At 52.2% G+C, this 20,008-nt stretch overlaps 1 protein-coding gene across 20 annotated transcripts; it reads left to right on the plus strand.

The window, feature by feature from the left end:
* Window positions 1–1,629: 1,629 nt before the first annotated feature.
* On the plus strand, window positions 1,630–19,818 carry KCNIP2 (potassium voltage-gated channel interacting protein 2). Of its 20 annotated transcripts, none has more exons than XM_081546549.1 (10): window positions 1,630–1,702; window positions 14,949–15,048; window positions 15,875–15,972; window positions 16,631–16,755; window positions 17,135–17,204; window positions 17,350–17,420; window positions 17,541–17,648; window positions 17,842–17,946; window positions 18,081–18,143; window positions 18,439–19,818. In XM_081546549.1, the coding sequence occupies exons 1-10, from the start codon at window positions 1,630–1,632 to the stop codon at window positions 18,484–18,486; spliced, it is 861 nt and encodes a 286-aa protein (XP_081402675.1). In that variant the 3' UTR covers window positions 18,487–19,818. The 20 variants fall into 20 exon arrangements, 16 of the variants coding, with proteins under 16 accessions (XP_081402675.1, XP_081402676.1, XP_081402679.1 ...); XM_081546550.1 differs by having other exon boundaries at window positions 14,949–15,044; window positions 15,919–15,972; XR_014070277.1 differs by lacking the exons at window positions 1,630–1,702; window positions 15,875–15,972 and adding an exon at window positions 12,337–12,399 and having other exon boundaries at window positions 14,949–15,044; window positions 18,439–18,568; window positions 19,367–19,818.
* The last annotated feature ends 190 nt before the right edge of the window (window positions 19,819–20,008 follow it).

Here is a 20,008-nt window from a genome sequence, read left to right on the forward strand (position 1 = left end):
CGCCTATGCTAAGAACTCCACATAGGAGTCCCATCTTTTCCTAGAATTTAACCCCTAAAGGAACTGCTCATGCCCTGTCCCTGCACCCATGTCTATACCAGGTCTATGGCAGACCCTCCTGAGTCAGGGGAAAGCCAGGAGTAGGGCATTGCTCCCAAAAATAATCCTTCCTTCAGCTCCTTGTCCTTTTCTCATGCCTGAACTCTCACCACAATTCCTGCTGAGTTAATTGAATCAAGTGCTTGAAAATTAATCCAACTGAAAAGATTAAATATGCTGGGGTCACTTCAGCTGAAGCTTTCCGTCTCAGCAGGTTACTCCTCTGGGGGAGCAATTGGGTAGGCAGGATTACCTGGGACACTGCCACCATACCATGAAGACACATCAGACATTGCCCCCCACCAATTCTCAAGGCACTTGAGGGGTTCATGGGGTTGGAGCCCAGGAAGCATTGTGGGGAAGGTTAGACAAGTAGGCTCAGTCATTCAGTCGTCATTACTGGCAACTGGAGATAGCCCAGCCCTATGCCTGCTCCTTGCTTCGGAAAAGGAGCTAATCTAAGGGAAGGAGCCTCATAACAAGGACATTGCCCCACACCTTTGCCTGCATCCCCAGACCCCTTAATTATTTCCCAGATCCTCGGGAAATCAGAGGGAATCTAGGACAGGACAGGTGACGGAATAGAGTAGGGCAGGAAAGTTGAAAGGGAAAAAAGGAACAAAAGAGCAAGAAAGTCTTGAGAAACTGACCTGGTTCAGTCCTTATTTTATTTTTCTTCCCAGTTGGCTAGCAGAGGTCGTTAGATCATGGAAGAAGGCACCCTGAGAGCAAATAGGGCCCAGAGACAGGGTTCTGCAGTGGATGAGGGTAGGGGTCCTTATGAAAGAAATCTGTAGTCCACTGTCCTGAGATGAGCCTGCCTTAAAGGCTGGTTGACCTTTACATCCCCATTCCCCCTTCAAGCGGGCTGGGCAATGGTGGGGGCCACAGAGACTCACATTTCGGCAGAGAACCACAGAGAAAATAGCGGCTGACAGGGAGCTGGCACAGACATACCCCGGCCAGTGCTGAGGGTAGGAGCAGGAGTGCTGAGAACCGGCCGGGGAATCCTCATAGTGGGGCCTTTCTGGCCCTGCACCCTCCTCCACCCCCAAGACCCGGGGATTCAGGTTTAGGGGGTTGTGTTGCCAGAGAGCCGGTCTCCTTCCCCGCACTTCTCTGCTCACCCTTTCACCGGGTGCCTCCCCCGAGCTGCAAAGAGGAGGGGGCGGGGGTAGGGGGAACCAATCCCGGCAGCGCCAAAGTGGGGGGGTGGCGGTGACAGCCGCGGGGAGGGGGCGGAAGGAGAGGCGGCTCGGCTCCAGCTCCGTGCTCTTCTCCGCTCTGCCTCCGCTCTGCTCCGGCTCTGCGCTCACCCACTGCCCAAGCCTGCCGCTCCTGCCCCAGTACCCCCAGGTGGGCCCTAGACACCGGAGATCCCCTGGCTCCTCGCCCCAGCCTGGACTCTCCGTACCCCAGCCCCCGAGAGCGCGCTACGCCGCCAGGGGGCGCCGTGTGAACTCCTTATCCCGGCCACCCGGCTCCCCCTCCCACGGCCCAGGTGGGGACGGGAGGGGGGCGCCGGGGGCCATGCGGGGCCAGAGCCGTAAGGAGAGTTTGTCCGATTCACGAGACCTGGACGGATCCTATGACCAGCTCACGGGTGAGTCGGTGGCTTGGGGGTCGGGAGGGAGGAGGGTAGATAACATCTCCCCTAACCCCTAAGCTCCTCTGACCCCTGCCAGGCCCTTACCCACACTCTGACCCATTACCAGGCACCCTCCCAGGAGTTCTGGGCGACAGGACACCGAGGTTCAAAACCTTGGGTCCCGCGGGGGATGGGGATTCAGGGGAGAGCAGGTGGGTAGAGGCAGCAGGTGTGGGAATGCGTGACACAAGGCTAGAAGGGGTCTAGAGTGGGAGGTGTTACGTGTGTGAGCGCCTGTCATTCTGTGTGTGTCTGTGTATATATGTGTTTGTGCCTCCCACAGCTGGTTGCCATGTGCCCTGGGCTTGGTGACAGGCAGAGTTAGTGTGATTGCATGTGATTGTGCAATTGTATGATCTTGTCAGATGTTTCAGTGAGGTTGTGTAGGACCCAGATTGTACTAATGAAGTTGTTTTGACCATGTATCTCTGTTCTGTGTGCAACTCTGCTTTGAGTGTGTGATTCTGTATGAAGTGCCATATGACTACCAGTATGTGTCAGGTTTTCACTTTATGGTGGTATGCCTGTTTGTAAGACTTTGTGACTGTGAACCTCCTTGGACAAGCATGTGTAAGTGGGCTGTGTTGTGTTTTTTGATTGTGAGACTTGTTATATTGGTGTTTGATACTGATTGTGTACTTTCATGTGGTGATGTCTGCAGTGGGGCTCTGTGTCTATGACATATCTTACCCTTGCTGCCTCTCTGGCTTCCTGGTGCAAAAAAGGGTCCTTAGTGCACACTGCTGCTTCCCCATGTTTTCCACAAACAGCCCAGTGGACCCAAGGAGGGACTCACATCCATCTACCCAGCCTGGCTTCCAGCAGTGACACCCAGCTCCTGTGGGTCAGCTTTGGTTAATGCTGGGTCAGCACCTCCACCCAAAGTATTTCGAGATCATTCTTAACAACTGAAGCTCCTTCAGCCCCCAACACCCCTCCCAAAAGTTCACCCAAACCTGGAGGAAAACACACCCTCTTGCTTCCCCTCCAGACCCGGAGATAGAAGCTCTAGGCCTGGGTAATGCCATGTGGCCTCTTCTTATAAGTATCTTCCAAACCACTTTGCTGCCCAGGCATCCTCTCTCTCCCACACTGGGGAGATATGTGAGACCAGTACATCTGTGCCTGTGCATATTCCTGGGTTTGGTAGGCAGATCCATGTGTTTGTGTGGGTGACTGTCACCTTGTGTACATTTCCATGTACGTGTGTTTCTGTCTCATTGTGCAGCCAACCCAAGAACTCCAGCAGAGAACAGGAGGAGAGAGACTGTCTCCCCTGTGTCTGAAGACAAGCTGAGAAGGTGAAGGGAGGCCAAGATCCGTGCCTGTCTTGAGAGGAGTGAGGTTAAGACTTGGGGATGACGAGAGGACTAGGTGTGACTCACCCACCCTGGAGAGGTTCTAGTCCCTAAGCCCAGACTCCCAGAAGAGGGAGCCCTTCCACTTAGGCAGGCTTCAGATGTGACCTAGATGAGCTTCAGACCAGGGTGGATTCCAAAGTTCCAGCTGACAAGCTCTGCTTTGAACTCTGTTCTCACCAACTCAGGATCCTTGAGAGCAGCAAGGGCCCCAGGGCCCTTATTAGCACCACATCAGTCAGTGTTTGCTTCCTGCTTTAATGATTCTTCCTCTTCACTTGGGCTTCCCTGGTAGCTCAGTTGGTAAAGAATCCGACTGCAGTGCAGGAGACCTGGGTTCGATCCCTGGGTTGGGAAGATCTGCTGGAGCAGGGATAGGCTACCCACTCCAGTATTCTGGCCTGGAGAATTCCATGGACTGTAGAGTCCATGGGGTCACAAAGAGTCAGACATGACTGAGTGACTTTCACTTTCACTTTCCCCTTCAATGGAATCATCCCCTCCCCACTTGACTGTTTGAATCAGAGATTAGGTAGAAGTGGGGAAACTCTTGTACTGGAGGATGAAGGAATGGAAGTGTGAATGCCAGCTCTGTTTGACTTTTGCTCTCTGGGCCTCACTTCTCTCATCTGTAAAATGGGTAATACTACTTTCTACCTCCCTATCTCCCAAGGGAAATAGAAAGTTCAAAAGTTGACAAGCATCAAGAATCGTGTTCCACGTCAGCATCCACACGACTTGGAAAGTGGAAATAAAAACTACCAGGAGCTCTCCTTTCGAAGGAGGGCTTATCTTTAGCAGGAGATAAATGGGATTGGGAAGCCAGCATTAAGGCGTTGGGTGTCTGGAGATGCTTGAGCTGAAGCCCAAGGGGAAGTCGTTGTCCACGGTGCTGAAGCGCGTGAAAGGTGGAAGTGCAGCACTGCTATTCAGGTTTCCAATGTTCCTTGTGCAGGCTGGTTTCCTTGGATCGAATCTGGGGGTATTCTTCGATTTCAGTCATCCAAGCCTACCAGGCTGACAGGGAGGAGGGGGCACTAAAATCATACCTCAGGGCATTCTGGGTTGCCCCAGCCGCTTTCCTTACTCCCACCCCAGGCTCAAGACTTGAGGAGAAACCAGTCTGAGCCCCGCCCTGCATTTAGCCCCTCCAGTCTTCCCAGCTCGTCAGGACCGTTTGGCAGTGCGAAGAGGTGAGAAAAGGCAGTAATCAGCTGGAATCAAGGAAAGAACTGAAGAAGATGGGAGAGTTGGGACCTGGCTGGCCAAGGCCTGAACTCGGTCCTGGTCTGAGGTTTCTTCGGAGTCGCTTCTGTCTGGCCATAAATATTGTTCCGAGATTGGGGCGCCCCCGTGTGGTCTTAGTGAAACCATGCTTGCAGAGCTGATTCCAGATGGGAATGTGGCCAGATTTGGTTCCACGAAGTTCAGAGGTGACTCTCACCTCTTTATCACCTCCTAAATGTAGGATTTTCAGCCAAAAATATGGAATCCCAGTCGGAGGAGTGGGATCCCCATAAGCTCTGTTAGAAGGTGTTAGTGGGCCATGGTAGGGTTTACTTTGGTTATAACCAGATAGGGGTGAGTCTAGGGAAGGGGTCAGGGCTAGGACTTTGGGTAGAGGGGCTTTTCCTCGATGCATTTGGCTGACAATCAGCATATGATGGGAGAGTGTGAACCCGCTGAACCAGGACATAACGACACAGAACAGTTCTGTGCCAGACATTCAGAGTCAGAAGCCAGAGACAGTAGGGGCACGTCCCTGCCATCCCTCTGCCACCCCAATACACTGATCATTTCCTCCTTTTCCCTCCTACTCCCGCGCCCATTGGTCCAGGAAGTATGGAAGTATGGGGAGTTGCCATGACAACTAAGTCCTCTAACCCTTCCCCTTCTGTCAAAAATGGGAAGAGGAGGGGGCGACGCGGCAATAAAAGATAATGTTTTCGCTCTCCGTATCCTTTTTAAAAAACCATGGGTGCTCCCTTCCCCACCAGAAATTCAGAAAATGTTCCCAGAGAAGGCTCTGAGGGAGAGTCCGTGCTGCCCTCTTCTCGCCCCTCCCCAGTCTGAGAACTTTGGGGGCGGGTGCTTCAGACGATGGGGGCCAGGGTGAGGTCCCCTGTTATGACCTGAAGAGGACAGGAAGCGGAACGCGACTCTACTGCCTGAGACTCTGATCCTTGTGGGCTCGGCCGTCCCGCACCACCCACATGGGGCCCACTCCTTGGGGGCGGAGATCAGAACGCCCCGGGCCTTGGGGGCGGAGCTTGGCCACTGTGCTCCAGGCAGGACCATGAACAGATGCCCCCGCAGGTGCCGGAGCCCATTGAGGCAGGCAGCGCGATCCCTCTACCAGCTGGTGACTGGGTCACTGTCGCCAGGTATGAGGAAGGGAGGAAGGGGCTGGATCCCTGAAAAAGTAAGCGAAGGAGTGAAATAGGAGCCTTACAGAGGTAGGGAGAAAAAGGGTCCCTCGCAGAGATGGAAGGGGCAGGATCCCTCAAAGAAAAGAGTTTAAAGGACAACACTCCAACAGAAGTGGAGCTTGGGATAGGGTCCCTTAAAGAGAAGGTGGGGGACATAGGAGTCTTCAAAGGGGAAAGGACAAGAGGCATCACGGTTCCTCACAATGGTGGAGGAGGGGGCAAGGCTTCTCGATAAGAGCAGAGGTGGGGACCTCAAGCAGGTGGATGTGGGGGATAAAAGGAGGGGGATAGGGATAAAAGGAGGAAGCTTGCAGCAGGTGGGGAAAAGGCAAAACCCTTTACTGAATTGCTTAGTTTAATGGGATCTTAAGATGACTAGGGGCAGTGTGCAGAAAGAAAAAAATCCTGAGGTAGCACTGGACCAACATGAACTCAGCTAGTGAGTTTATGCATGATGGGATGGATAGACTTGTGTGGCATAAGAATTGCATGTCACTGTTTTGTCTATCTCTGGGAGTCTGAATTAAGGGGGTTTGTACATCACTGGGGTTGTGATCACTGGGGCCATGCATCCCTGGGGTTACATATCCCTGGGATTCTGTGACACTAAGACTGCGCATACTGGAATTCTGTGCTTTGGAGTTGGGTTAAGGGTTCCTGAGTCACAGTAAGTTAGTTGTGTAGACTTCACAAGGTTGTGTCTTGGTGTGGGATTTGTGGAATTTATATGGCATGTGGATTGTGGGTATCATATAAAGGCACTGCTGAGATTATGCACACTGTGGGTTTCCTTAGAGCTGCCTGGGTAGGGCCCAAAACACCCAGCATCCCTTCCTCACCTGGCCTGGGGAGACCAAAACAACCTAGCCCATAGCATTCTGGGATCTATAGTTCGCTGGCTCTCTCCACAGTATCCCCTTGAGCCCCTGGAGTATAAGCAGGCCTCTTCTTACCATGTGCTCCCAGAAGGAGGGGCCATGGAACTGAGCCAGAGTCATACTTGGATGTCTCTTGGGGAGCATGCGTCCTCTAAGCCCCTGCTTGGGCCTGTCTCAAGTGACAGATGGCTGGAGCCAGGCAGAGCCAGCTCTCAATCAGAGCAGGCATGACTTCCAGGCCCTAAAATAGCCCCAAGGCCTAGGGAGGTCATTAATCACCTGATGCAGCTGGGGGCTGCTGTGTCCTAGACCTGGCTGGGGATGGAGTGGGGCTGGAGGGCTGAAAGAAGGGTCTTCACTGGCTGAGTCCTTCACTAGGAGAGCAAGGGAAGTTGGGAAAGTGGGCCAGTTACCTAGTATGGACCCCCTTCAGAAGGCAGTGTTTCTCTGGGTTTGAACTTCGTAAAGTAAATGAGTCAGTGATAGGGGTATTTCTGTGGTGAGATTTGAGGGACCTAAGGAAGAGTTCACCTAATGCTTCAAGATAATTTCCCTTCAGCCCTCACTCTGCCTGAAGAGCTTCCATTAAGACTTCACTCTTCTGGATGAAGAGCCAAGTGGCAGAGGGATGCCTGGGAAGGACAGACCTGGGCAAGTTTCTCACAAGGCTCAGAGCCTTGAGACGTCTCTGAGTAGGGGGAAGAGAGAGCCTGGAAAGCAACTTGCTCTTTCACTTCTACTAGATCCTCCCACCAGACACATGGGTGATTTAGGACTTGGGTCTCTGAAGGGTGAGGGTAAGGGTTAGAGGGAAGAGGAGGGTCCACGGACAGGGCAACTGGCTGAATGGTTGTCCATCTGTGAATCAGCAGCAGAGAGGAGGGAGATGCTGCTGTGCTGCCTCTTTCAATTCAAATAGTCTGGCTTGGCATCAAAGGCTTCATGGAATTTGCCCCCTTTTTGGTCTTATCACTCATAGCTCCCCTAATACGAATTAAGCTGCAGTCATTCAGGTTTCCTTGACCCCCATACACGTTGGAGAGACAGACTGAAGGAGCTGGCAGATCACTGGTTCTGGTTCAAGTCTTGGTCGATCTTTTATCATCTGTATTGTCGTGGGAAAGTCACTTCTCTGAGCTTCAGTTCCTTCATCTGCAAAATGGGTATAGTTCTACTCTAACCATGTCAGCTGTAATAATAGACCCTACTAGTAGGTCTGTTATGAGAACTAAATGAGATAACATGTGTAAAGTATCAAGAACATAAAGAATGCTCAGTAAATGTTGGGCTCTTTGTTAAGGCAAACTGCTGATCTTTTAGCCATCCTTAAAACCCTGATGCTGGGAAGGATTGGGGGCAGGAGGAGAAGGGGACGACAGAGGATAAGATGGCTGGATGGCACCACCGACTCAATGGACATGGGTTTGGGTAGACTCCGGGAGTTGGTGATAGACAGGCAGGCCTGGTGTGCTGTGGTTTATGGGGTCGCAAAGAGTCGGACACGACTGAGCAACTGAACTGAACTAAACTGAACTGAAAGAACTAGCTCAAAAAATACGCTCTCCAGGTTTTTTCTGGGCTCCCAGTTAGAGCTCATTTCATGGCCTGTTCTTGAGCAGTTCCTAGTGGACACACAACAAATATTTTTTGAATGAATAGTGCCTTATAGTTCTGTCAATGGCTATCTCTCCCTGTCCAGGAAGCCAGAACCCTGTTTGGTTCACCTTTGTTGCACAGGCACTGGCTCAGAGCCTGGCATTCAATTTGTATAGGTCCAATATTTTTAATATCTTTGCTCTCTAGGAGCTGAGAATCTAACTGAGGAAACAGGATTGATCCAGAAAGACCTGAGTTCAAATTTGCAACATCCTTTTTTAGCTAGGTGACCTTGGGTCACCTACTTCTTTGGGCCTCATTTACCTCATCAGTGAAATGGGCACAATACTTTTCATCTGCCTACTTCATGGGGCTGTCATGAGAAGCCATGGAAGTAACAATGTTTGTGGAAATGCTTTATAAATTGTTAAGAGCTGTAGAAATGTAAGCAGGGGAATGTCTGTTATTAATAATAGCAGCAGACAATTATAAACAGTTACTCTGTGCTTGGAATTATTCTTACAGCTTTCCATGTATTAGTTCATTTAGGAGGGCCTCACAACCATATGAGGTAGGAAACTAAGCCACACAGAGATTAAGAACTTTCCCAGTTAATTGCAAGTGGCAGATCTAAACCCAAGGAGCCTGGCACCCTCACCCACACTATTTCCTACCATGCTATGCTGCCTCCTTTTACTGTTCCCACTATTAACATTACAGACTTAGGTTCTGAGTTTTGAGGGCCCAACAATGAGTATGGTAGAATTTCAGGTAGCTGGGAGCCTGCTGAGGGCTGGAGGTTCTGAAGAAAAGGGAGTTTAAGCTGTCCCTTAAGGACAGGTAAGAATGTAGGACAGGAGAGAAGAGGGTGGGCATTCCAGGCAGAGGGACTAGCAGGAGCAGAGGTAAGAAACAGCACTGAGTTTTCTGTGTTTGGGGGACAGTGAGGAAGCAAAGCTGACTCAAAAGAGAGATCTGCTGATGAGAGTAGGGGAAGGTATTAAATGTCATACATGGATTTTGTATGGTGAGAAGGAGATACTGAATATTTGCTCATTTTATCTGTAAACCCTTCAAAGGTGTGAGAAACCAAAAACAGTCCCTGAGTTGACTTCTTCCTGGAGGAAGGAGGGGGGAGGGGCAAGCTCATGCCCAGTCATTCCCACAACTTCCCAAGGATGTTGGAGGGAAGGGGTAAGATAAATGGTGTGAGATGAAGGCCTGACCCCCAGTGGTGGCCTTGTAGAACTGCAGATCTGTGAACCTCAAATGAAGCAATAGGGACTAGCCCCCATCCCCGAGTTCCGTCGCTCAGTCGTGTCCAACTCTTTGCGACCCCATGGACTACAGCACGCCAGGCTTCCCTGTCCATCACTAACTCCCGGAGCTTACTCAAACTCATGTCGATTGAGTTGGTGATGCCATCCAACCATCTCATCCTCTGGCTTCTCCTTCTCCTCCCGCCTTCAATCTTTCCCAGCATCAGGGTCTTTTCAAATGAGTCAGTTCTTCGCATCAGGTGGCCAAAGCATTGGAGTTTCAGCTTCAGCATCAGTCCTTCCAATGAATATTCAGGACTGATTTCCTTTAGGATGGACTGGTTGGATCTCCTTGCAGTCCAAGGGACTCTGAAGAGTCTTCTCCAACACCACAGTTCAAAAGCATCAATTCTTTGGCGCTCAGCTTTCTTTATAGTCCAGCTCTCACATCCATATGTGACTACTGGAAAAACCATAGCTTTGACTAGATGGACCTTTATTGGCAAAGTAATGGCTCTGCTTTTTAATATGCTGCCTAGGTTGGTCATAACTTTTCTTCCAAGGAGCAAGCGTCTTTTAATTTAATGGCTGCAATCACCATCTGCATTGATTTTGGAGTCCCCAAGAATAAAGTCTGTCACTGTTTCCGTTGTTTCCCCATCTATTTGCCATGAAGTGATGGGACAAGATGCTATGATCTTAGTTTTCTGAATGTTGAGTTTTAAGCCAACATTTTTCACTCTCCACTTTCACTTTGAGGCTGACACACAGTCATCTCAGAGCTGTACAGGGAGGGAAGGGTCCCTCTGGGGTTAATCCTCCTAAACTGGGCCTCCGGTGTGGGCAAGCTGTCTATGAAGGGAGCCACTGTAGTGCAGTGTAGTTTATAGAGTGCGGGCTCAGTCAGGATGGCTGAAAATTGAAGATCTGACAGTTACTGATCTTGGAGATTTGCTTAAACTCCTTTTGCCTAGTTTTACCACCCATAATGTGGGGGTAACAGTACCTCCTTCATAGGTTTATTGTGTAAATTCAGTGTGATGATGTCACACTGCACATTATCTAGCACATACTGAGTGCTCAGTCCCTCACCAGCTGTGGCAGTAGCCCAGAGGCTGGTGTCTTCTGGCTCCTTGGCTCAGCAAGCCTCTCTCCCCCTGCTACCACACAGCACCACCTGGAGGGAGACCGGAAGATGGGGGAGGAGCTCCAGGACTGCACCCGGCTGGGCGGCTCTCTTGGAAGATTCAGGTTTCCCTCTAGCCCTGGGTTTCTCCTGTCAGCTCTGTAAAGAATCCCAAAGAGCAGGCAGGACTTGGGCAGCTCCAGAGTGAGGCCCCTGCCAGAAGGAAAGGAAGAGCACACCCTTCCTTTCCCGATCTTCCCAACCCAGGGATCGAACCCAGGTCCTCCGCATTGCAGGCCAATTCTTTACCAACTGAGCTATCAGGGAAGCCCTTCCACTCCCAAGGAGGTTGATTCTCTGGGTCCTAAAGTCAGCTTCAATGAGTCCCCTCCCCAGAGGGTCATGTTAGGGCTAAGTGGCCTTTTTTCCCTGCCCAGGCTATTGGACCTAATCCTCCCTCCCCTGGGCCTCAGTTTCCCTGTCTGTGGCCAGGGGGAAGAAGAGTGCTTCCCACCTCTTAGTCCCCATGGCAACCTCCATCAATGTTGGTGGTGTCCTCCTGACTGGAGAAGTCACTGCCTTCTCCTCCCTTATGTTTTCATACAGTTCCATGCAGATACAATTACACAACCACCACAGACCCATACTCCTAATTATAGGATACATCCATATTACCAATCTTCAGACCCCCACGTCACAACCCTGCTAAAATATAGATACCTCACAATCTATACACACTCAGAAATACTCCAATACACTCACACACACCACAGACACCCAGGTTACATACCCATATACACCACACACATCCCTAAGACAGGTGCACAATTGTGTAAACACACACAGAGACATATATAAGAGGTACACTTCTCTGCACACAAACACAGGAATATACACACATGAAGACACCCAGACACCCATAACATATTCTTACGCACGTACAGTTCCTAGTTTCTTTGTCTTACACACACACACACACACACATGCACACGCACACACACTGCCCGCCCCTGACTTCTAAGCATAGGTCTTCCTCTGCCCCTCTCTTTGGCACAGAGTAGCCACAGGGTATCAGGGAAGCTGTCCTCAGGGGTAGAGGCAAGTCACTACTCCTCCTCTGGCCTGGCCTGGGCCCTTTCCTTCACACCAGAAGCTCTGGAGGAAATATCAATCTATAGGCTGAAGTGGTCCCTGCGAAGAGGAAGAGGCTGTGGCTGGAAGGCCTGTGGCTGGGAGGCTGTGGCTGGGAGGCCTGTGGGGAGGCGGGGTGAGGGGGGAGAGGGAGGAGATCCGGGGAAGGAGCAGGAAGGGAGACTGCAGGCAGTCCTACTCAGTCTGGGGAGCCTGAGGGGGAGGAAGTGTGAGTAGGGCGGGCCCGCCTCAGCCTGGGGGGCCATGCCCCAGGCCCACCATGAACCTGGAAGGGCTGGAGATGGTTGCTGTGCTTGTGGTCCTCGCCCTGTTTGTCAAGGTCCTGGAGCAGTTTGGCCTCTTTGAGCCTGTCTCCTTGGAAGGTAACGCAGATATCTGGGCATGTCTGGTCTGCTGGCTAGAGGGACAGTGCTTGCAGGGTTGGGGACTTTATGACTAGGGTGGGGGCTGCAGGGGTAAGCAGGTTAGTGATAGGATGGGGCATCTGGGGGAGGGGAAGAGAGAAGGTGGGGGAGTAGGACATCATGGAGAGGTAAAGAGGGGGACTCAAGGGGTGGATCTGGGGAGAAAGAGGGAATCTGGAGGACTGGGTGTCTGAGGGAGGTGAGAAAAGAAGGCCAGGAGGCAGGGAGGTGGTGAGGGGTACAGCATGGGGGTACTGGAACTGGGGATAAGGAGAAACTGGAGGAACGAGGAAAAGTCTGGAGACAGGCAGAGGTGTCCGGAATAGAGGAAGGAGGTTCTGGGAATACTGAGATAACACCAGACTTCTGTGGGGGCGGTCCCCTTTTGGGGCCAGGGAACCACAGTGGCTCTGAAGATGTGTGTGACTCTCCACACCTTCATCCTTACAGGTTTGGGTTACAGTATGTGTGGACTCAGTGTGTGAGAGATACAGGGGGTGGTGTGACTGGGTGTTCACGTGTATAAGAGGACAAAATGTGTGACTACTTGAACCTGTGTATGTGACAGGGATGTGATTAAGTGTGTCTGAGCGACAGTGTGTGTAGCTTTATGACATGGCAAAGGTGCCTGAGGGGCACGGAATGTGTGGCTGAGACTCTTGGGCTATCTGATTGTGTGTGTGGCTGTTCCCAGAGTTCCTGAGGATATGCCAGCTCCATACCCAAGGCAAAGGATGGAATGGGTTCTGGAGGGACAGGAGTTGGCAATACTGTGACTGAAACAATCATAGATCAACTCTGGTAGGAGAGAGAGGGGTGGATCAGATCAGGGACCCTGCTTCCCAGGACCCCTTGCCTCTCCTAGGTCCTCTCAGGATCTGAGGGCAGAATGGGTTCCAGAGCCTAGACATTGTGAGTGGGAAGTCAGTTCTCCATCTGACCCCAAAGTCAAGTGGGAAGAGTGATACTGAAGGTAGAGAGGGGAACATGTTCTGCCTTCTCCAGGGATTTTTAGCCTCTCCTTTTTCATACCAAGAACTGTGCAGCTTCATAGCATGGCTGTTCTCCCGTTCCATTATGGACAGGAAAACAGGCAGGAACCATGATAAGAGGACTGCAGGGTAGACACGTGGGAGAACTGAAAAGATGTAAAGGGAGCTGAGATCAAGAAGAAGGCTCATGAATTGCCTGCTTTAGGGTTCAGTAAGAACAGAAAAGTCTTAGTCTACCCTCCATCCTCTGCTGCATTTATTGGAGTGGGGTGAGGTGCAGGGATTGCTGTTGGATGCATTGGGATTCATTCAGTCCTGAAAAGATGAAGTCAGTTGGGATCTAACTTGCCATCCCCTTTAGACTGTTGGTGCAAGAGGGGGGTGGACATCCAAAGAAATGCAGGCATCCTGTCTGCTGAAGGCACCCCCTTTCTCTCCCCAATTCAGAAGAGCCTAGAGGAGACTGAGTCCTTGAAGCAGGCAGGGGACCAGATGGGGGCATGTGTGAAGAGGGGGAGGTTGGGAGAGGCACGGGAGCCATCCCCCAGTCCAGAGGCTACTATACCCCCGGAGGCTCCCCGGCACAATCGGCTTTCGAAAACCAAAGTCGGGACTAATGGAGCCCTGGGCCAGGGGCCAAACCGCCATCGATCACCCACCCAGCTCACTGCCTCCCTCCCACTGCTCCATAGCTCTGGGGGAGAGAGGACAAATGGGAGAGAGAGGAGGTGCCAACTTCAAGCAGTTCACTCCTGGGAGCAGAGCATCTTCCTGAGGGTGGAGCCTGGCTTGGGAGGCGGGGCCTGTAAGGGAGCTGGAGTGTCAACCTTACCACTAAAGGAAGTTGAGCCCCTCCAGGAATGGACTGAAGCCAACTTCAGTCAGTGCGCCAGGTCCAGTGAGCTCCGGCCCTGGAGTCTGGAGATGGGTGCAGCCAGGAGACAGACAACAGGGACTTGCAGGGTCTCCCTGGGATACAATTAGAGCCACAGGATACGTATGTAAGTAAGGGGAAGTGAGGAGAACTGTGATCAGTGGACTCTGTATAGTCCTACATGACAACAAAATACTCATCTCCAGGATCTGTCATTGCCTCAAAGTTTGCTATCATTTCACCTTCAAAGAGTAAGTCATACTGGAAAGGACTGGGAGGGGACACACTTTTAGGGTGGATGAATTAGCTGAGAACTCTGTTCTGCTGGCATGAAGATTCTAGGTGCCTTGAAATGAGGGATTATAGGAAAGAAAGTTGGATGTACCCAGGGCAAATGTAGGTTCTGAGGGTAAGGTGCACCTTAGGTATCTGGGTGCCATGGGCACCTAGGTCACAATACGATATGAGCATGATGACCATACTGTGACATGATGCCCCAGGTTCATTGTGTGTTCTTTGTGTGGTTTGATGGATCATGCTGTGTGTAAGATGGCCTACATGTCTGTCTGGTTTTTCCTGGGTCAGTCACATTTGTGTATGTTTGTATTAAAGAGTAAGTACTAGGTCAAAGTAGGTGTGTCTCTGTGTGTGTGTGCATGTGTTGGGAGGCCACTGGATTTGAGTGAGGTACTGGGTATACAGCTGTCCCTGTGTGGCATCCATCACTCTGTAATTTATTGTTCTATGTATACACACCTGTCACTGTATATGTGTGTGTGTGAGAGAGGTGTCCTTGGGTTGGACATCATCCTCAGAGGTCCAGCTATATAGCTCTGGAGCCAAGGACACTGGGTCAACAAAGACTGAGGCCAATATGCCACTTCTCCCCGCCCCCGCTATCTTGCTGTCCCCAGCTGTGTCCCTTTATACAAGGTGCCTGAGCCATCTTGGTGGACCTTGCATGCCTGTGAAACCCACTGAACTCCCCTAACCGGCCCCAGCTAATCTCTCCACCCCCCATCTTCCCCCAACACCCGCCCCCAGCCGGGGTTGATTTGTGATGATGGGGAGGGTACAGGGAATGGAGGGACAGCGGGGTTAATGTTCCCTCCTGGGGTCTTCTCTCTTCCCAGGCCACCCTCCAGGGCCCACTAAAAAAGCGCTGAAGCAGCGGTTCCTCAAGCTGCTGCCATGCTGCGGGCCCCAAGCCCTGCCCTCAGTCAGTGAAAGCAAGTGCCTCTCCTGTGCTTCCGGGGGTGGGGCCCGTGTGTGTCTGGGGTGTAAAGAGTGTGAGAGTGCGTGTGGGCTTAACCAACTTGGCAGAGGTGGGCTGGGCGCTGGCTGACCCTAGCGTGAGGGGACGTGATTACCCAGCACCGGGAGGAATGTGTGGGCGTGGTCAGCGTGGAGGCGGGGCCCGAGTGTCTGTGGGCCATCCGTGTCTTCGAAATGGGCGGGATCTGGATTTGGGGGCATGGTCAGTGTGACAGGATGAGGTCTCTCTGATCCTGTGTGAGTGTGGCCACGGTGGCAGAGGTGGGACCAGGTGGCTGTGAGGGTCTGTGCGTGGGGTTGTTGTCTGGCCGCCCTCCCCGCCCTTGGGCATATTTTGGGCTTTGAGAGGTAGGTCACCAGTGCCTTGACTAGACGGATACAAGTGTAAGGGCCGAGTCCACCTTTCTTCAGATACCAGGATACTGGCGTTTTCTAGGACCAGCCTGGTCCCCAGTTGAGTGACCTCACTTTGTCTGTAGGCCTCAGTTTCCTCATTTGGGCCTTGTCCACCTCACAGGATTATACATACTGCATTTTGCAAGCTATAAGGACCCGGTTTGTAGTCACTACTTGAGAATGTCATTGTGTTTGATTCTGCTGGGTCCCACATGGGGGTCGATTCCGAAAAAGGACAGGTGTGATATGCGTATGTGATATCCGATTTGTGTGTGTCTGTGCTCATTCGTTATGTGTGCCTTTGCGTGCGCGCGGATATGGGGAGTGTGCATTGTAACAAGCAGGTCTTTGAAATTTGCTGTGAGAGTGAGGGGCGAGGTGTGTGCAGTTGGCCGGTCTTCCGCTTTCTCGGTGACAGTTCGCTCCCTTCAGCATTAGCCGCCCCAGCCTCCCTCCGCCCCCACAGACCCCGCCTGCTGGACCCAGGTGACTTATTCTCCTGGTGGGGGCGGGTGCGGGGAACTTTGGGAGCCTGGGGTGGGGGCATCTGCCTGGGGACTGGATGTTGGGAACTAGGGTGGGGCTGAGATGGGGCCGGGGTGGTGCCTTCTCTAAGGCACACTAAGGGTGTGGCAGGATTTGGGCTATGGATGGGATTTGGCTGGAGCTGGGCGGGGCATGGCTCGGGCATGGCTGGGATAGGCGGGGCTTGGCTGGAGGGACGGGTCTAGGCGGGGCAAGGGTGAGGCTGGGCGGATCTGAGTTTGGTAAGGGAAGGCCCAGAGTTTCCACCCTCAGAAGCCCCTTCTCCAACCCAGTTTTCCTGCTCCTGTCCTGGGATGAAGATGGGACTGGGGGCCTTCCCCTCCAACCAGGGATCAAGGGTCCAGGGGCCAGCGCTGACTCAGACCGCTGGCTCTGGGGCCAGGCCTGGCCTTGGACTAAGCCCGCTGATTAACTTCAAAGCTGACTTGGTGTCTTCTTTCCTTGCCTTGAAGTCCTTGGCTCGGAATCAGGGGAACTGGCAGGCTGGTCTCCCGCGTCGGAGATGGGGGGGTTGGATAGTTAAGTGATTTTGAAGAGGGGTCATAGGGGACAGGCCTGAGGCGTGGCTGTCCCCCCCCCAACCTCCCCCACCCCGCAGACAGCGTGGAGGATGAGTTTGAATTGTCCACCGTGTGTCACCGGCCCGAGGGTCTGGAGCAGCTGCAGGAGCAAACCAAATTCACGCGCAAGGAGCTGCAGGTCCTGTACCGGGGTTTCAAAAACGTGAGTGCAAAGCTCAGTCTAACGGGGCGGGGGGGGGGCGGGGGCGGGGTCTGTTGCAGGACTTTTCTCAATTCCGAGAGTGAGAGCGATGGGGAGGGGAAGGGACAGCTCCTTGATAGGGGTGCCTGCCACTTTAAGAAGGGCGCCTGTAGACTGGCCTGTCCGCTCTGTGCTTTTTATTTGTGCGCTTGGGAGAAGTCTTCCCTCCAGTAGAAGAGCTACATGGTGAGCCTCTTAGAGACGCAAAGACTTCCCCCCTCTCTGGGAGTCTCTGACCACGGAGGGTGGGGTGGGAACGTGGGTGAGCAGACAGGCAGTTGAGTAGAAGAGGGTTTCCTCTCTTCCTTCAGTCTGTTTTCCCTCCCCACCCTACCCACAGGAATGTCCCAGTGGAATTGTCAATGAGGAAAATTTCAAGCAGATTTACTCCCAGTTCTTTCCTCAAGGAGGTAAGGAGACAAGTCCTTGGGGAGAGGTTCTGGAGGGATTGGAAATGCCAAGTGAATGGGGTTGGCAGAGCCCCACAGAGGTAGGGAGGTAGGAAGTCTGCTCCTGTCTGGAAGCCAAGCTTGCTCACCCACACTTATCCTACAGACTCCAGCACATACGCCACTTTTCTCTTCAATGCCTTTGACACCAACCATGATGGCTCAGTCAATTTTGAGGTGAGCTGGAGGAGGTGGGCCAGGGAAGCATGTTTCCTGGGACTTCAGGGCCAGGCCAAACCCAGAGAGAGGGTTGAGTGAAGGTACCTGAAGACTCATTTTCCCCTGCCTCCTTCTTAGGACTTTGTGGCTGGTTTGTCGGTGATTCTTCGGGGAACAACAGATGATAGGCTGAACTGGGCATTCAACCTGTATGACCTCAACAAGGATGGCTGTATTACCAAGGAGGTGGGGGGGGGCAACTGAAGAGCTGGGGGTGGGGGGTTTTATGTGTATGGGGATGGGCACAGGGCCCCTAGGGGGGGAATGTGACCCACATATGCATCATCAGCAAGGGCTGAGGTCTGTCCCAGGCCCCAGACCTTCTAGTTAGGAGGCTGGAGGCTTTGAGGAGGGATCCTCTTCTCTCTTGGTCTAACAGGAAATGCTTGATATCATGAAGTCCATCTATGATATGATGGGCAAGTACACGTATCCTGCACTCCGGGAGGAGGCCCCAAGGGAGCACGTGGAGAGCTTCTTCCAGGTGCCTGGGACTGGGTAGGCTGGGTTTTGGAGTGAAAGGAAGGAGGCAAGATCCCAGCAGGGAACTTACCCGAGTTCTGCCTGCCTCTCTCCTGTCATCCCTCCTGTTTTCTCTACCTGACTACCTTTTTGAAGAAGATGGACAGGAACAAGGATGGCGTGGTGACTATTGAGGAATTCATTGAGTCTTGTCAAAAGGTACAGGGCCCTGCCCTCTACATTTCCCTGATCTGGACTCAGGGCCTGATTCAATGATGTAGGAGAAAGCTCCTTTGGGCAGAGTACCATCTGCCTAACTACCCCCAATTCTGAATCCTTTTCCTTCATAACTTGGGGAGGCCTGTCCCTTCCCCACCTCTCTGAGTGTCTCCTTCTTCACTGCCTCTCTCTGTCTCTGGACGTTCCTTTTTCTGAATCAGTGTTCTTCTCCCTTTCTCTGATAAGCTCTTTTTCTTTCTTTCTCTCCAATATGCCTCTCCCACCATGGCTACAGGACGAGAACATCATGAGGTCCATGCAACTCTTTGACAATGTCATCTAGCTCCCCAGGAGAGGGGGTCAGCTGCCCTGGGGCGACCATGCTCTAGCCCTAGTCCAGGTGGACCTCACCCTTCTCTTCCCAGGTCTGTCCTCATCCTAGCTCTACCCTGGGGGCTACAGGAACCCAAGAGCCTGGGGATTTAGTGGTCCATACTGCTGGAGCTGAGGGGGGTAGGGAGTGGGCAGAGTGTATCTGTGGGGGTGTTCTCAACTCGCAACAGCTCCCCCTCCTTCCTGCCTAAAACTCACTGCCGAGGGTGCCCTGTTATGGGAATTAAGTGGTCCTTCCCCTCCCACCCCCCAACTGAGAACCACAACACTAGGCAAAATGTCTCCTGCTATGGTGCTTCCCCCACCCCTGATCTCATAAGCATTTCCCCTAAGATTCCCTTATAAAAAGGCTGTTCTGTCCTTGGCACTGACTGGCCTTTCAGGCCAGGGCCTTTGACAGTGCTGTAGGAGGGGGTCAAGAATGTGGAGGGAGTAACCTTGGGCCTAAGCCAGCGGGTAGGCCCTAGGAGGTAATTGCGGTAGAGAGCAGAAAGGCCTGGGGATTGTCAGTGACAGCATACCAGGCTATAGCTTTGAGCTCTACAGGTCTGCCACCCCAAGCCATCAGAATATGTGTTTCCAGGCTCTTCAGAACACCTTGGAAATATCCCCCAGAAAATTTCCATATACTCCTCAGTATCACAGGAGAGCCTGGGATCCAGATTTTGGCAGATCCCTGGAATTTCTTCCTCTCCTTCCTTCCTGTTTGGGTAGTGGTAGTGGCAGCAGGGGGAAGATGGGTGGGAGCTGTCTTGACTGATATCTGCCAAAGTTTCAGCCTACCTTCTCTGATGGCTACAACTTAAGTTTTCATTTGCCATTTCCTCTAGACCTGGAGGCATGGAGTAAGTCAGGGACCACCCTGTGGATGCCTTAGGAGAAAAAGGAAGGAAGGAGGCAGACATAACATTTGAACCCAGTATGGGGGCATTTTTGAGAATTTTTGATATACCCAGGCTCTATTCCTGCCTCCCCACATAGCCACTCAGAGTTTCCTCTTGCTCTAGTCAATCTACCCAGAGATGCCCCTGAGCACACCTTGAAGGTAGGGACCATAGGATCCAGGTCCCACCTGTCAGCAGCCCTGCCACACTGCTACCCTTTAATATATCTGCTTGTCCCATTTAGCTCACTTTCCCAGTCAGCTGTGAACTGAGGGGGAGGGCCCCCAAGGAGTCCCCTTTCCCATAAGAACACTGTTGACTACTTTGCATTTTTGGTTCCTCTGTAATTTTTGTAAAATAAGAAATCACCAGATCCAATAAAACACAATGGCTATGCACAGGTTGCTGTCTCTGCCTTTTTGTCCCTCTTACCCCACACATAAACTCACAACCCCTAACTCATACTGCCTTTTAGATTCCAAAGCCAATGCTTCCTTTCCTAGAATATGGCCAACCCTTGGCGGGAGATCAAGTCACATGTTCTGAAAGAGTTGGAAACCTCCTGGACCTTAGAGAGGCTCCTGAATC

The sequence above is a fragment of the Giraffa tippelskirchi genome, chromosome 2, assembly GCF_054371585.1.
Source record: "Giraffa tippelskirchi isolate mGirTip1 chromosome 2, T2T-mGirTip1v1.2.pri, whole genome shotgun sequence".
NCBI lineage: Eukaryota > Metazoa > Chordata > Mammalia > Artiodactyla > Giraffidae > Giraffa > Giraffa tippelskirchi.

Excerpts from the sequence above, each read along its gene's own strand:
- KCNIP2 (XM_081546549.1), top strand. The coding sequence starts at position 1,630 with ATGCGGGGCCAGAGCCGTAAGGAGAGTTTGTCCGATTCACGAGACCTG. Across the intron at positions 1,703-14,948 it reads ATCCTATGACCAGCTCACGG|GCCACCCTCCAGGGCCCACT; the intron begins GTGAGTCGGTGG and ends CTCTCTTCCCAG. Across the intron at positions 15,973-16,630 it reads ACCCCGCCTGCTGGACCCAG|ACAGCGTGGAGGATGAGTTT; the intron begins GTGACTTATTCT and ends CCCACCCCGCAG.